We start from the raw sequence: 17,751 nt of genomic DNA, 5'->3' as shown, positions 1-17,751 counted from the left end.
GCCTGTACCAGTGCATGGGGCTGTTCTTCACCAGCTATTTCTCTGTATTTCTCTTTGCAGAGCTTTGAGACTCCTGTCTGCCCATTTCTCCAGGCTGTTCAGGTCCATCTGAAGGGCAGCATAGCCCTCTGATACATCAGCCACTCCTCCTAGTTTTATCACCTTCTACAAATTTCCTGAGGACACACTTTGTGCCATCATCCAGGTCATTAATTGCCTTTGTATCAATGCCTTTAGCAAGGCATTAGTGGCCAGCCTCCAGCTGGACTTTGTTCTGCTGATCAGAGCCTCTTGAACCCAGCAGTTCAACCAGTTTCCAGTCCACCTCACTGCCCACTTAGCTGGCCCATACATTGTCTGTTTGTCGAGAATAAGGTTATGGGAAACAGTGTCAGTGCATAGCGCATCCTATCAAGTCCCACGGGACATTTATCTCTAGTTTAAGTATTCCATAATTTGCCCCTCCCTTTTCCCATTCATTTCCATATTACACCTTCACGCTTTTACCATTAACTATTTACTGATAAGGTGATCAAGCTGAAATACTAAAGTTTTTCTGACTAAAACAGCTTGCAGATCAAGAATAGTGCATTTTTTAAAAAATAAAAATTAAAAAAGAAATAAGGCATTACTATCCACTTCAAGATTAGATTCACTGGAATCTTCATAGGTGAAGTATACAATACCTGAACTCAAATACCAAGTCCTTTTACATGACGATTACACAGATGCCAAACCAGTTGCATGGTACTGTAGCTACCAACCAGCCACAAAAAGTTTCAGTGTACAGTCACTGCTGAGAACCCTATCGCCTTTCATTAACTACAGCATTGATCTGCATGCTGATACTAAAGCTACTGCAGCACAGCTTTAATGCCTTTTATGCCCCTTCCCAGCTATTGTCTTATATAAAGACATGCAATAAAAATGAATGATGACAAAATTTAGCAAAGAATAAGATGCTGGCTCATATTTTCTTTTCTATCACACTCCTTTTAAGGTACATGAATACAAATTGATTTTTTTCTACGAGAAAAAAGGGACATGACTGTAATTCAAACAAAAAGGCACCCCAAGAAATGCTGTATTAAATCAATAACAAAATCTGAGCTGTCATGAAGGTTTAAAATGGTAATTGGAAAGAGAGAGGCTTCTGCCAAAAGCTGTTTGTAAAACGACAGTAATGAACATAAGCAATTTTTCAGTTTTACTTCCTTATTATCAAGTATATGTATCTACAGAAGTGTCTTTTAAGTAAATAAAATATGATGAAGATTGTCTACAGTGCCTAGTAAAAACAGGAAGGAGCATTAGGAATGTCTCAACCATGAAAATTACTCCAAATGAAAGCCTGATTTACTAGAAAGTCAACCAAGGTAAACTGGGCTTTGTACTTTATGTTTAGACTGCAGAGTTTGTTTATTTGCTTTTAAAATCTTGTGTCATTTCACACTGTTGCTCGGTAAAGCAGAAATAAACCAACACTTACCCAAACACTAAATATTAAAGAAAGACTAAAGAAAAGATCAGCATCAGAAACTGATCTACTATGATCCACTGCAGAGAGCACAAACTGAAATTATAATTATCAGCTGAAACAAGTTTTTAAGAACTTTTAATGTTTTGTAGAGCATAGAAGAGCATAAAAAGTTCCACATGTATTTAAGAACATGAATTCTTAAATTCTACAGATTGTTTCTATTTCACACTATGGTATTGTGGTAAGAGATCCACAACTTAATTTATATCTCATTTTTTGAGGGGGAAAGAAGCTCAGGAAGATCAAATTCATGCCACCATCAACTAATACAGAGATACCACTCAGATTTAAACATCCTTATTTATTGAATAGGTTTGAAGAAAGCTGTACTAATGCATGAAATAAGACAAGTTGTGAGGAAGCTTCTGAAACTCTCAAAAACAGGTAGCGTTTTGTTGGGTTTTTTTCAGTCTCTTTTAAGTCTTAAGTTTCACAAGATCTTGAAGGGCAGGTAAACAGTATCCATCCAGAATTATGTTACAGTACACAAAAGGACTTGTACAGAACAAGCAATTAAAGTACTAGGGAGCCTCGTGAAATCCAGAATCAGTGCAGAGACTGACGGAGACTGGAAAATGAGACAGCACAAGAGAAGACAACAGGCTTCCAGCAGAAGCCTGCATGGCCGCATGACGTGTAATGCACATGCAACGTCAAAATTGAACAGTTTACATTAGAAAAAAATGGAGATATTCTGAAGGAATCAGTTGGGTCTAGGAATTGCCATAAAATCATGGCTGTTTCTTCTGTGGATCAATCTGGAAGATATATCTAGATGTCTGGTTTTAGAAAAGGAGCTAATTTTAACCACTTTTCATAACTCAGATATTCAGTCTAGGCACCACAGCTATCAGTTAGCTGTAACATCATGCAAAATTTAACACCCACGTTCACAAGCGTAGTCCAGAACAACTGTTTTGCCCCCATTCCAAACAAATGGATTCTCTATTGCAAAGCACAAGAAAGAAATGTAACAGAGGAGTTGACTTTAGTGAGGAAACCTGTCACCTTCTATAACAAATATTAATTCTTCATGTAACTATCAACGCATTTGAGCTCTAATACTTAACATGGATTATGTTTGTGATTTTACATCAGATTTAACAGAAACATACACAGTATCTAACCCAGAGAATTACACTTACGAACAAGCAATCCACATAGCCATGAAAAATTGGAACTGGAATATAAATTTATATACAAATATGTATTTTATGACTAACAGAATTTTCCTTTGATGCAAAATTTTTTAAATATTAGTTCTCCAGCTGAGATAACATTAAAAGCAAAGGAAAAAAAAAAGACAAATGAGTTGAAGATACCTTTATTACTACAAGTCGCAATAACTTCAGGAAAATCGTAGTCTTTTGCAAAAAAAAAAAAAAAGTTTGATCATGATCACCTTTGAAAGGACTGGTATACTGCATTTTATCTTATTTTTCATGTACCTCAGAGTCCATTAAAGATAAACTGATAAGTTCTTAAAGATGGAGTTTTAAAATGAAGTGTTAATTGGCCCCTAATGATAGCAATGTGAATCTACCATGGTAACAAGCTCACTAGATATATAAAAATGTATTTGTTAAATTCACAGTCAATGAAAACAAATTTTCTTTTTCTCTATAGAAAAAGAGTTCTTCATATAGAGAGTTCATGCCTTACCTCTAGGTCACAGCTGTATTCCGTGCCGTCCAGAAGCATCACTTTACACTGCACAGTTTTGATTTTCTTGGGAGACTTCTGAGGGATGTCTTCAGTTTTAACTTCGGCTGTCTGCACTTCTTTTGTCTCTCTTTTTTCTTGTTCTTCTTGTTTTTCTTCCTTTTCCTCTGCAACTTTCTCTACTTCCGTTTCTTTACCACCTTCTTTGGCAGGCTATATAAAATACAGCAAAACAAGAACTGAAACTCAGGAAGGTGGATATTTTTGACTTTCATTTCTTTCATAAGCTACTAATAAATAAGACATTAAGCTTTCATTAAAGTTATGAGCATAGTGGAAGCACAATAACCAGTGTAAGCATTAAGGTCTTCCTTTGGGGACCAAATATTCTTGCTCTCAGACCATAGCAGGTGCCATTTTTCCTTTCCTTGAAATGAGATAATGTTTTACTGGCTTTTTTCCTAACAGAAACAAATCAAACAAGAACCTCCAGGAATTATACAAAACTAAAAAACAGTGTTAATGAAAGTCAAGTTATACGGAATCACAGAATGGTTGGGGTTAGAAGGGACTTCTTGAGAACATCTTGTCCAATACCCCTAGACTCCTCTACGGCAGTTTGTCCAGGACGGTATTCAGTTGGGTTTATGAGTATCTTCACAGATGGAGACTCTACAACCTCTGAGCAATCTATTCCAGTGTTTGATCCGCCATGACAGTAAAGAATTTTTTTGTGATTTGAGAAGGAACTTCCTATTTTTAATTTGTGCCCATTGCCTTTTGTTGTTTAACTGCATGACACTGGAAAGAGTTTGGCTCCTTCTTTTCACTCCCTGCCTTCGAGTATTTATACACATTGATAGGATTCCCCTTGACCCTTCTCTTGTCCAGGCTGAACAGTCTCAGCTCTCTCAGGCCCTCCTCAGATGAAAGATTCTCTATGTCCTTAATCCCCTTGGCCACCCAAGAAAGTGAGGTTTGAGTGTTAAAAACTGAGATGCAACTTTTCAAAAAGCAAGACTGGAGCACTGCAGAAGGTGGCGACTGCCTTGGAACCTCCCAGAATGAGTCAATAAGGACAGTGACCACAAGCATAGGTTCTAGGTGAAGCATAACAAAAACTGAGATCGTAAGGACTCGGATATAATCCTTTTTTTATTTGTTGTGGTTAATTCACTAAGGAGGGATTTTTGTGATCCAGTGGCTTCAGAGACAAAGCTGACTTAAGAAGCTTCTCCCCTTATTCTTGCTCATTTCTACCATAATGATAAAGTTCAATGTTCCTTTGAACTACGCCGAAGTGTGAGGTTACACTAAAATTAGACATCTAGAACAACTGGAATAAAAAATGGTTTGCTGCAGAACAGGAACCTTTTAAAACTAGCTATGCAATTCATAACTATATCAAGCTAACTGCACAAAAGGACAAGTAGTAGCTGTTGCTTTTTCCCCAATACGCTCCTAACAAAGCTTTACATGAAATGCACAAATCATGAACCAGGTCTCACTAAAACTACTCCAAAGCATCCATTAGCCTTCCCACACGTACCTGTGTTTCAGCACTACTAACAGAGTGTTTTTCTACTTTGTCATCTGCTTTAGCATTGCGCTGATTTTCAGCTGCTGCTTCTTCCACGCTCTTTTTTGGCTGAGCCACCCCCTCTGCCGTTGGGCATTCTTTGGCAACTTGTTCTTCCCCTGTGGTCTTTTTCTTGCTCTCATCTTTGGGCTCTGCCAAGGTGTATGATTTTTGTTTCTTACGCCAGGGTGGAAGGAAACGAGAAATACCCTTGCTTTCAGGTGAAGCTTTTTCCTTCTTGTGGCTACTTGGACTGCTTTGGCTAGTTGGTACTGGGACAGAGGAAGAATCTTGAGCTTCTTCAGAGGATGCTTTCCTGGACTTTTGATTTTCTGGAGTTTCTGATGCTTCTTCAGGCTTGTCCTTGGCTTTATCTGGTCCCAGGTGCTCAGAATCTTTCTTTACTTCAGTCTCTGAGCCAACTTCAGTTGTCATTGTCAAAACTTACACTGAAAAAAAGCAATGATAAATATAGTCTTGTTAAGCAACATTACTAATTTTACTGACTTTTATATTAATCACAGTAATTTGTAGCAATAATCTACAAGTTTCTAAATTAAACTTATTTGGGTTAAAGAAATACTTTTCAAATATTCAGTGACACTTCTCAATATAACACAAGTTGGGGACTGAACTACATGACCTTTGAAGGTCCCTTCCAGCCCAAACTATTCTATGATTCTAAGTTTTGCACAGAAAGTCTTTTTAAGTTAGGAGTGCATGCTTCTAGTTGTTCCTTTTTACATTGAGAAAAGCCATTCTTGCCTTAAAAGACTCAGTTGAAACAGCTATACTTAGACCTTACATAATTCTTCCATTCTCTTTATCATAATTTTCAGCAAAGCAGCAACCTCACAGTTGACAGTACCAGAAGCAGACATTGATTTTAGATGGGAGCAGACATTAATTTTAGATGGGAAGTCAGTCTTAGTATTTCAGTTTTCGTTTATAGTCAAATCCATTGCATTTAAAGTTACAGGTGTATTTTCACAATTCCCTTATCTCAGTCCACAGTGAACCAGTGGTGGGGATGGACAAAAATGAAGAAGAAAGCTAACTAAAGAATACAGAAAAAGGATGGTTAGCATGATCCTAAGAATCTCTAAGAAAGAACAAATTTCTTCTCAGAAAGTAGCTAAAAATCCTAGAGAATTTGATAAATCTTCAAAGAAGCTACAGGAAAAGAAAAGAACTATTTCTTGCATGTGTATTTTTTTTACTTTTCAAAATATGCAGAAATGTATGAAATATGTACACACTAATAAAAAATAAATATATACCATTCTTGAAATTAGGATCACATTTTGCTTAAAGTCAAATAGGAAGCATCTCCAGAAAATTTTAGAACTGCGCAAAATAAATAACCCTGCAAACCTGTTCCTATCGTATTGTTCTAACAATAAAAGGAAGTGAGGATACCAAGTTATACATCTTAACTGATTAAATTTAGACAGGATAGCAGCGGGTGGTACAAACTCACTCAGTGTGAAACAAGAAAGATTCTGCACCTTCAAGTGCCCAGGTTTTTCAAACCAGTTACATTTAAAAGAACTTGGCTTTATACTGCAGAAGCAAGGGAAACTTGTTACAGCCCCTGTCTGAATAGGCTCAAGTTCATTTAATGCCTTCATTTGATGCTCACAGCAGGAGGCAATTTCCTTCATGAGCTCAGTTACCCATAAGCTTATCACTTCACTGCTCTTCCAGGACAGAAGAAAAGCGAGAAAAAACCCTGCAAAACAAAGCACACTTCTTGGCTAAGACTGTAGATTTCTTCTTACTCTCAGCTGTCTCTGAACAAGTTAGAGATGGATGAGTTTACTGAACATGCACACTGACCAAGAGTGTAAGGGATAGTCTTCCCAGAACATTGACCTTCTCTAGCACATGAGCTCGATATATTTCTTTGTTCTGGAGTTTCATTTGGGCACAATAATTAAGCATCTCTTGAGAAACAAAAAATGAGGTCTACCTGCCCTTCCTTGCACTCCTTTCCCCTGCCCTCACTATTTCAATGCTCTTTCAGATCCTCCAGTTTTGTAGTTCAAAGGAAAAACAGAGGTGGGGGGACAAAACATTGGAGTTGTGCACTCAGAGTCTACTGCTGCAGGTTGTAAAGTCTCTGATGGTACCTTCACTACAGACAAGCAGATCAAGTAAGCAGGTTATCTGGAAATGGCTTTTTCCTGATCCAAGGGAAGACCTTGCAGGATCCCAACCAGCCCGCGTCTTAACAGCCCACAACATGTCAGAAAGAAAATGGAAATAAGCAGCAAACAGCATTTGTCTCAGAAGTGAGATTGGGAAGAAATAAACCAAGTTCAGTTGAAAATCTACAGTTCTAAACTGTAGCTGCTTTTCTTCCCCTCCCGTCTCCAAGGAAGGGCTGTAAACTCTCATTTGCTCTTACTATGTAGCATAAGCACACAAAATATTTTTGCCCCTTTTATTTTTTTTTTTAGTCAGCTGCAGCAAGATAAGTTCTTATCTCACCTCTTTCATATTACAAAGTAACATTAAATCCGTATTTCATTTTGAAAGGAGAAGGAGAGGTAAGAGTCTTGCAGCAAGAGTGGACAACAGAGAAGGAAACTCAGGGAGATGCTCGAATGGAAGGATTGCCAAGGGAAAAAAAAAAAACCTCTTGGCTGATTTTGCAATTGGCATTAAACCCATGCAGATTAAACTACTGTGATAACATCTGTATCTGTTGTAATCCTCCTGAAAACTTGGCTCATGCAGATTGAATGCCTACCCAAACTGCAAGACCAAGATGGGAGTGGGATGGCAAAAAGCATTGGAAACAACCTCACAGCTTCTGGAGAGGAATTAAGTTTGTTGAAACTTAATTTACAATTTCCATTTGGTATTTTTTATTCATCAGCACAGATGAACAAATCCAAATGTTTTTTCCATAAGTTTCATTTTCTGACTATATAAAAATAGGAAAAGGCAATCCTAAAATTGTTTTTTTGTTGCTGTTGTTGGTTTTTTTTTTTCAGTTTGTCATTGAAATTCATAGCAAACTTAAGGAATCAAAATCACTTTGATAGTTATATCTCCACCAGTCTGCTAGGATTCACAGAGATACCATCGTGGTGTAGAAGAAAAAAATAGTAATAAAAAAATTCAACCAACTTCTATTGAAAGAAATTACAACTCAGTGCACTAAAAGCCAACATCGGTGTCTGCGTAAGTTGTGCAGTTTTCTGGATCAGCATATTATTAATAATTCCTTTAAAAAATCATTAGCTTCATAAAAACTAATTGCACACTTGTACTTCCAAATACTAAAGCTCCCATGGTGTACACATAATAGAAAAAAAAAAGAGAGCGAAGAAAATTCCCAGTGTCTGAAAAAAAATCCAAAAGAAGCTGAAACAAGGCCATATGTACTTCAACGGCTTATTTGGGAGGGTTTTTTTGTTTTGTTTAAAAAAGAAAGTGTTTCATTTATTATTGATTTGAAGCACAGCAGAGGACTGCTCTGCATTTCACAGAGCAATACGGAACAATACGCTTGCTGGTTTCAACACAAAATCTGTTGACATAAAAGCAAAAAAGAAGTAAAATTCTGCAAAAACAGTCATTCAAATTTGATGGAGTGTAAAAGGGTTTGGTTTAACCACTAGGTAATGCCTGAGGAACTTGGTACTACTCCCAGAAGATTTTTTTCAAAAGCATGAATCAATTATTATCTGTGGAGTACAATAATTGATAGTCCAAACCAACTAACACATTTTCTTTTGCGTTTCTGTTAAAATCTAAAACTTATATTTTATCATCAGTACGTAAACAAGAAAGCTCACAGCATCACGTGGTTCTGTGCTGCATCATTTTGCCGAAAGTGCCAGTATAACCTACACACGTTCTATTAGTGGACAAAACAAAAATTAAATCCCGTTTTACCTTTTAGTCATTATTTTAAAAGGTGTATTACTACAATTGCAAAGACATGGAGCTCTCTGAACGCAAAGGAATAAGTTAAGAACTAAAGAATACAGTTTTCAGCTTTTAGATCCTTAAGAAGCAAAAACATCTCTAAAACTGGCTTAGCTACATCAATCTGCAACGCTTTCATTGTATGGCTTCCAATAAAACACTGATCTGCAGTCAAACATCAACTCAAAAAAGCCCCAGTTCTCCCACAGGAACTTGCATCCTTCTTGCTATTTACAGATAGAAAGACATACTTTGACCACTGAATCTAATAATTTGGATTAAGTTCATTTTTAAGCACATTCCTGAAAAAACAGACGAGACCAAAGTCAGCTTAAACTACTGAACGTGTTTTAAAAAGTTACAACAGAGAACCCACAGGAAAATAAGCTTTATATATACAAGAATCTAATCCCGTATTTTCGCATGATTATGATGATCTTGAGCAACTGAACTGAAATGTAAGTATTTACACACTGAATGTGACAAGGACGACTGTTTAGCTTTGCTCCTTCCCTGATGATCCCCATGCACCAAAACCCAGGGTGACTGCAGAGGCTGAAGAGGCAGACTGCAGACTCGGCTTTTGGTGGGTCTCGGCAGTAGCCGCAGGGCAGACGCCTGTCAGAGAGTCCATTGGTTTCCCCACACTGTGACAAGGCCACCAGAGCTGGGGCCTGACCCACTCTCATGCTGTCATGGCGGCTCTTTGGAGGCTTAAAATATTTCTCCCAAACAGAAGCCAACTAAAAATCACGTCCTCCCTTTATGATTCTGCCCCAGTTGCCTCCTAAACTGGAAGCTTATGTGCAAGGAGGGAACCAGGTGAGCAAACTGTCATTGCCAGTCTGTACATTGATCAGCAGATGGTGCCATAATAGTTCTAAAAAGCAGTAGCACATCTCAAAGGTCAAGCTTTAAACAGCAACACTATTCCAATTTCAAGCGTAGTTCCCAAGTTACCACAAGTAATGGAATGTTTTCCTATAAATATTAAAATAAAGTATTTTAATAAATATAATTTCAGAGCCAGACAGTGAATCACTACTCCATGCCAATAAAAACTAAAGTTACACGTGTACATGAACATGTGTGTCCACCTCTAAACTTATCTCCAAGAGCAGAAAAGGCACAAAATTGTTTCTTCCTCAAGGATCCTGTATCTATCAAATCCACTTTCCAGAGAATCTGAGGCATGTCATGGTGGCTAGCAGGCCCAGAGTTAACAGCAGCTATACTCAGAAGCATCCTTTTACCCAGACAGTGAAATCACTATTCAAAATACACAGGGTTTTTTAGCTGTCATGTTTACACTCATGCCATCATAGGGCTGAATATTTGCAAGCATACAATGTTTCCCTCCCAAATAGAACTGCTTATCTGCATTACTAAGAAAACATTTTTGTCCTTTATATAATTCCTGAAACACCATCAGTCTCTAGAACTAAGTTTTTTAGTGCTAGAAAATTACTGCAAATGTGTCATCATTCCTTGCAATATACAGAATACACAGGACTCGCCAGAAAAGAAATGGCAAGTCCCTACGTAGGATGGTGCGAACTTAGAAGCTACTTCTGAAACAACAATATAAAACAAGTCCTAGAGTAATTCTGAAGGTCACTGTGAAGAAAAATGAAGGATATAGATGGTAAATAAGACAGAGAAAGCTATTCCTTTAAAGAGAGCTCAGCGCTTTGTAAAGTCAAAATAAAACCCAAGAATGTGACTTTCTCAAAATCTTTTTCCCGTTACAGCAGTATAACACCACATTATTCCCTATCACTCAAGTGCTTCCAAGTTTTCATAAAACACCTGCTGCAAGCCATCTCTGCTTTCTCTGGTGCATAACTTGCTTGCTGCAGTCCATACATAACTGAAAAGGATCAGTTATAAAGGATAAGTCAGTTGAAGGGATACAACTCTCCAGAAAGGAAAGATAACACTCCTAGACAGGAAAAAAAAAGTGAGAATTCTTTAAACACTATTTTGATAAAATTTGTCTCTTGACACTAGGTAGCTGTCTAAAAATGTATTACAAAACATAGAAAATAATACAAGAATGTGCCATTTCCCACGCTAAATTAAATACATAGAGAAATGCATCGTCTGTGTACCACCACCCATACAACGTGTAAAACTCACAGAAAAACAAAACAAAACTTTCAAGAAAATCAGAATATGAATACTTTTTAAGTGCTACACATAGCTAAGTTGCAATGCTGACATCGAAATTTCTTTGAGATCACGTTTAAGCAAATATGCAATCTGCAGTGCTGTCAGTGCTATCTATGCCATATCCAGAGATAACAGGCATCTGTTCCTTCAGTATTTTCAATCTAAAAATACTCCGATATATCAAGGAAAAAACCCAAATCTTAAAGAGAAACCTAATTCAAATCAAGGAATCTCTCTCAGAGTACATATGCAGACATATAATCTGTTTATCAAGCCAGTTTTGTGCTGTTCCCCAGTGTTTAAAGTGTAAACTGATGACAATCCCACAGTCTTTCTGAAAAGCTGCATTGAACAAGAGTGACCCCACCCAAGCCCTGACGCTGCTGGAAAAGGACATGTGCAGTGGAAAATCGGGATTTAGTTCTAAATTCATTCCAACAGCAAGAAAATGAGCACACGTCAAGAGACGGCTCTGCTTTCCTGTTATCTGTTCAACAAACTGAGAACAACAGTTTGAGAAAAATCTCTGCCCTGTCTTTAAAATCGACATCGCAATTTTACAGTGGGTTTTGACTGCTGACATTAAACCCTCATGATAACCACAATTTTAGACATGAAAAACAGCAGTAAGCAATCATTTGTTCTGAGTGATGCTGTCCTTCCAATCTCCATTCCTTTCCTTCCAATCTCCATTCCTTTCCTTCCACCCCATCCCACCTTACCAAATGGCGGCTTTTTTTTTTCCCTTTTTGAAATAATAGTACCACAATTCCACTGAAGCATTGGCAAGATTAAAAACAGTTTCCTACTATACTGACACCATTAAGTTTACTCTTGCATAAGCTATGCTTCCAAAGCACTTACAACAACATGGTTAATCGAAGCACTTTTGAACTTGGGTTGAAAAGTAATATACCAGTACCCGAGAAATTTTTTTCCTGCAAACTGAGAGGCCCCAGCGTAATAAAGCTGCTGGAAGCCCAGACGCACATCATTGTTTTCCCAAGTATCCATTTCCTCTCCAGTGGAAGTCATATAGAGAACTACGACCACCTCGCATGCTGAGGAAATGTACAACAGCATGCAAAAGAAGGAAATAACTGCAATACCAGGATTTGAGGTCAGGGAAGAGATATGGGAAGCTACAAACCTGTGCTTTTGGTAGAACACCAGTCACGGACTCCTACAGATAGAACAAATTTGCAAGTAATTTTCATAAGCAAAAATAACTATTCACTTTATTTCACCGGTATGTTGAGGCCAACTGTCATACAGATGCATATGCTACAGAGATCACATTCAGAATGCCTGTTAGCTTTGTATTTCAGCTGATCCAACTTACAAACAACGGCCAGAACCCAACTAGCAAATGCATTCAGACAGTTTGCTCTGTACAAGAGCTCATGTACAAGAAGAGAGTTCAATAGACAAATGTTGTTGACAGAGCTTCAGGGTGTAAACACAGCCACAGAAGTGCCTCTTTTTGGCAGCTGCTTCAGTTCTGGATTTCAGCTTTAAAGTGCAATTCATCACTTTTCCTATTGTCAAATACCAGCACTACAGCAAGATCAGTTCTCTTTGGCGAGTCAGTTGAACAATACTGCTCGATGTCTGCATGTTACTGAGGGAAAAAACAACTAGGAAATAGTGACACTAAAATTATAAATTATTTTACACAGATGACAGATGAAGAATCTTCTGCTACAATTCTTTATAATGTCAATTTTTCTGAATCAGAATGCAAGTTGAAATACAAAAACTGATACTGCTACCACTTAATGAAGTCCGTTTAAGACACTTGATTAAATGGCACCCCTGGCAATTGATCTTACATAAGTTTAACCCAAATTCCAAATAAGTGTTGAGTTTCAAGCTATATGGTGAAATATTTCTGGATTTCTGCAGGTAATCTGCAGCTGTCTCTTTGCTGGGTATGTTGCTCCAGTATGTGCATTAACTGTTGAAGGAGCTGTAGAAACCTTGACAGACATGCAGGTAAACAAATCCAGGCTATTAATTGTATAGCATATTTTGTGAAAAATCAACAAATCAAAAATAGTTAAAAACATGGTAATTCACAACTGCGGCTGTAATGAATAAAAGCTGTCCCGTATTCCCAGCCAGCTATGCCACATTCCTCAAACCTCAGACAGTAGCCACTCTGGCTATCTCGTGTTGGCATTTTAAGTTTTATGTTTGCAGCTAGCACAAGCTGAGCCTTCCATTTGCTACTGGAACAGAAGTATTCCCTTGAAAGAGCTGAACCCATTTCTTCAGTGGTCCCCCCCACTCCCATCCTGAATAATTATAACACATCTAAAATGATATATGTGAAGCAAGGCACTGCAAACTATTTCCTACATACTTATATTTACTTAAATATATAATGAAGTATTGAAACTACAGATAATACTGCTCTTTGGGAAAGTATGCATCGACTGCTCCTGTGGGAGCAAAACATTGCCAATCCCAAGCAACAAAAAGCAATGGAGAGATGCCTCTTAGCTGAGAAAATAAAATCAGCAGCCAAAATTTCATTGCTCCCATAGGCTCTTGTGAATGCTGGTATTTGATTAAAAGAGTGAAAATATCAGCAAAAACTTCGTAAAAGTTTCGCGCTTTCTGTGGCAATGGCTTCACCACTAACACCACCGCTGCAACATCTCTGGGCTAGACAAAGTGAAATGATACCCTGGAAGTCAGAAACAATTGTACCAATACTAACGGGAGGGAAAAAAAGGGCAAAAGATAATTTAATGCTAATACTGCTGGGTTTGTGCCTGGACTTCAGCACTTAACATGTTTGTTAGTCATCTAAGTGCTTTAGCTATTTTGTGCTTTTTGGAAGGACATTCCCAGCATGAAAGACTGTAATATAAAACAGATAACAGGATATGCATGAAAGTCCCAAGGGAGTAACTATTTAAACAAAGTTTTCTTTGGAGACTTCAACAGATAAGAAAGACTTAAAAGAATAATTCATTTGTGAACACCAAGAACAGGGTGGGGAGGAGTATTCAGAACTGTCCTGTAGACAAGGAAAAACAGACAGCAACTTGCCAAACCATGACTGCAGTGACATTCCTATATAAATATACATCACAAACTGCAGCTTTACCCAAGCAGCCTCACCCATTGCAGAAAAGCCTTTTGGTGACCACATAGAAATGGGGATGGCATGTTATTACAGTAAGCTTTCAGGCCAAATTAAGTAGAGGCTTTATTCTGCCTTCTTGGGCCACATTTTCAGTTCTCGTTCTATATATCCAGAGAAGTTTCAAAGCTTTGAAACAGTCCAAGGCATGCACAAATTCAAGTTGACAGCAATTTATCATCTAACAGTTTTATTACACAAACACATGCAGCACAACATTGTGAACGACACACCAAAAAGACTTATTTGTTTGAACGAAAATCCCAATCCGCATGGGTTTGGGGGTTTCCTTTGCCTCCTTTTGGGCTCATCAGTTTAGGTGCTCACTGAACAAATGCTTGAAAGCATATTTACCCTCAAGCATACTGCTGTTTTCTATGGGTATGCTTCTCTTGCATTTAAACTTAAATTTAAACTTCAATGCAAGACCATGTTTGAGCTCACAGGCATGGATTTTCCCCATCCTATCTAAGTTTTCCTTAACTCTGGATTCACCTCTGAAGTACTTTGAAATATACAGCAATGAGAAAGGAAAAATTGGTATAAGCATATAAACAGACCAAACTAATTTCAAATTTTTCTTGACCACAGTATACTAGCCAACAACTGCCTTTTTTTTTTTTTTTTTTTTTTTGCATGAGCATATTCCTGTGTGGAAGCCATAGGAAGCATAGATTAACAAAAAGAGACTCATACTCTTGTTTAAAATGACCTTACATTCTCTCAGAAATCAAGTTCCCAAAGTGAGACGTCAGAGACCAAGAACTGGAGCTCTGGTCTGGGTAAAGTCTGGGATGAGCTCCTGTCTGCCTAAACACACGATCCTCCACAAATTAAAGACTGAATACTTCTACCACTTAGCAAATGTGCATCTGTATGTCTGTGTTAGGATGGGAGAAATACATCTGTGTGATAGATTTGAGTTTTGGGAAACAGCATGAACAACATGCAAATTAACGTTCAATAAATTCAGTAACAAGTGTGGATACAGAAACAGTAAAAGGTAGGTACTGATATTATAGCTCTCAATGTTCTCTTCCTTTCATTATGAACAAAAAAAAACTGGGGAAAAACAAGCCAAGAGTGAAAGAAAGTAAAGACACCAGCAGAGAGAAAGCCAGGAGTAAAAACTGGGATGGGGGAGGGAAGGAGAAAACAGGAAACAGACACTGAAGACGAAACAGGAAAAAAGGTCATGATTTGTGGAACAGCCAAAAACTGCAGTGAGGCCAGAGCGGGGGGGCAGCATGGGAAGACACCAGAAGCCTGAGATGGGCCAAGTTACATTGTAGAGGCTATGGGACAGAACACAACATCTCCAACTGCTGGCCCTTGTAAGTGCAAGGCCAAAAGAGATCCAGCAACTATCATTTCATCCTCACATTTAAAATCCTGCCCAGAACAGTCATTTATCCATAAAAGAATTTGTGGTTAAAGAACCTTGCCTTAAGAAAGGGCAAACGTACCCCTATAGGAATGGGAAAAACAAAACCCTTAAACCCACTGCCCTTATGACATACTGTTTCCACAGAATAACTTCTTTTCTAGAGCCTAAAATCTCTTTCCTATGCAATCAAATGCCTCACAAGAGGCAATACTTTCAAAACTTCTCCAGTAGCTTCTTCACTTTTGGACGTTAATTTCATTACAAGTTTCAAGACTCATTTCTCTGTTGTAAGACTTACACAGAGTGCTCCTTCCTTCGCACTTGTAATTATTTATGTGTTTATTTTAAGCAGTAAATGCTTGCTTTGGATAGTCTAATGGATTTAATGAAAGTTGAAGTTCCTGGAAAAACCGGGGTTGCTGTACCCACAAATCCTTAAAGTGAAGGAATTTTCATTAGTTCACTTTTGTTTCTCAGGCATACCTACACATCCCCAGGTAGTTCAGTTCCATTCAATATCGAGATGTGAGGCACAGAATTTCAACAATTTAACTATTTGGCTCACCAGTTCCTACATAATAAGTTTTTTTGTGGTTTTAAAACATATCATAAATTATATCCCGCTTACTTTTTGTTGAAGAGCTCAAAGATCAAGCACCTGCCTAAAATACCTATCTGAAGACACGAGCTAAGTGTTTTGGATAGTTACAAAATTTGCTAATCTACAAAAATACTTCCGATTTTGGCAAAAAATAATTTTACAGGTAGAAGAACCTGGGTACTATAAGGAAAAGGTGACACACAAGACACCCTCACTGGGACACCAGTAGAATCAAACCAAAAAGAGGTCTCAAGGCCTCCTCTCTTACATACCGACATCAAGTGCGCCTAGATGTTCCATGTAAGGAAACAAGGTCACTTGTCTCCAGAAACACAGGGGTGAGCCCACAGGAGTTTAGTTTTGCTCAAATAATAGCAATACTCCCAGTACAGAAATGAGAAAGCAGATACAAGGTTTTTTAAATCTGTTTACATTATTAGATCCTCTAGGCATGCATACCAACTGTATTAGATGCACAGTGTCAGTACTGGGTTACACAGGAGTTATTAAAACTACAAAAAGTTATAAAATTAGCTCTTTTTCCCCTTTTATAAAATTATAACCTGGAACAGAACTATTCCCAGCTCAATTTCCACTGAAATAGCTATGACACAAGCTAAAAGTTTGTTCTTGTCAAGTGATGTAGTATTTTTCTGCTGAACAATCCAAGCTAATTCATGCTTATATGGCATCACTAAAAATCCGAGGTCAAATCTGAGTCCGGAAGAGACAGACGACACTAACTATATATTCCAATTCAAGAGAATTGGAATTCACCAGTTGTGCACAGATTGACCAAATTCTCATCTGTGTCAGGTGAATTAAGAATTTCGTGTTGGCAGATTCCTTTTATGAGGTACTGCTGTCAAGTGATTCCCTGAAGCTTCATTAATCACCATGACCACATTTACACAGACACAATCCAATACTTGAAGCAAATAAATATGTAGTCTTTTTTCTGCAATGAAAAATAGCAGCATTTCTCATACATTTCTTATGCCAACTAAAACAATGTTTCATTGTCTTCTTTGACAAAGGATAATGAATTTTAGACTGCACATATCTACAGAATATACCACAACACTTGAGATAAAAATTGTAAAGATTTAAGTAAGCTTACTGAAAAAGGGACACAGAGAAATGTAGCTAAACACACTCCTTTTAAGATACATAGATAAGTAGTACAGCATGTTTGGTGTGACTTCCAAATTGTTGAAACGAAAGAAAATAATTTTTAATCCCAGAAGCATTATATGAACCAAAATATTGTGCCATACTTCACAAAACGTGAAGTATTCTAAGCTACCCAAAAAGATTTCAAAAAAGCTGAGAAGCTGTTTACGTAATTCTTATTCTGAAAATGTATTACCAGCTTGCATTACCACATGTTAAGAAGCATAGATAAGCCTTTTAAACAGACGCACACACACACACACATTCATATGCTAGAGACACAATTAAAGGGAAATGGTTAAAAAATAATTACACTGGAACACAGTGTTCCATAATCCTGTGATGGGAAACAGATTCCCAAAAATTCCCAGGACACAGCAACAAGGCTGCGTTAGGCTGTGATGTGTGGGCTTCGCTACTTGCAACACTGACACCCTTCTCAGTTCACGTAAGTTTCACATATAAACATCTCTTTCATCCTCTTTTCTTCTCCCTCCCCTCTTGTACCTTCATTTAATCTCATTTACTTTTTTTAGAATCT

At 37.7% G+C, this 17,751-nt stretch overlaps 1 protein-coding gene across 1 annotated transcript in view; it reads right to left on the bottom strand.

Moving 5' to 3' along the window:
• The window catches only part of EPB41L2 (erythrocyte membrane protein band 4.1-like 2), a gene marked incomplete at its 3' end in the record, with an annotated part of 48,170 nt that extends 42,954 nt beyond the window's left edge, over positions 1-5,216 (bottom strand). Inside the window, exons 1-2 of the mRNA XM_010182637.1 lie at positions 4,752-5,216; positions 3,203-3,415 (exon numbers count right to left, since the gene is read on the bottom strand). Of these exons, the coding sequence (XP_010180939.1) occupies positions 3,203-3,415; positions 4,752-5,216 (678 nt within the window). The remainder of the gene's footprint in view (positions 1-3,202; positions 3,416-4,751) is intronic.
• Between the last annotated feature and the right edge of the window lie 12,535 nt (positions 5,217-17,751).

The sequence above is a fragment of the Mesitornis unicolor genome, unplaced genomic scaffold (genome assembly GCF_000695765.1).
Source record: "Mesitornis unicolor isolate BGI_N332 unplaced genomic scaffold, ASM69576v1 scaffold51564, whole genome shotgun sequence".
Lineage (NCBI taxonomy): Eukaryota > Metazoa > Chordata > Aves > Mesitornithiformes > Mesitornithidae > Mesitornis > Mesitornis unicolor.
This window is presented reverse-complemented; position numbering and strand designations above follow the sequence as displayed.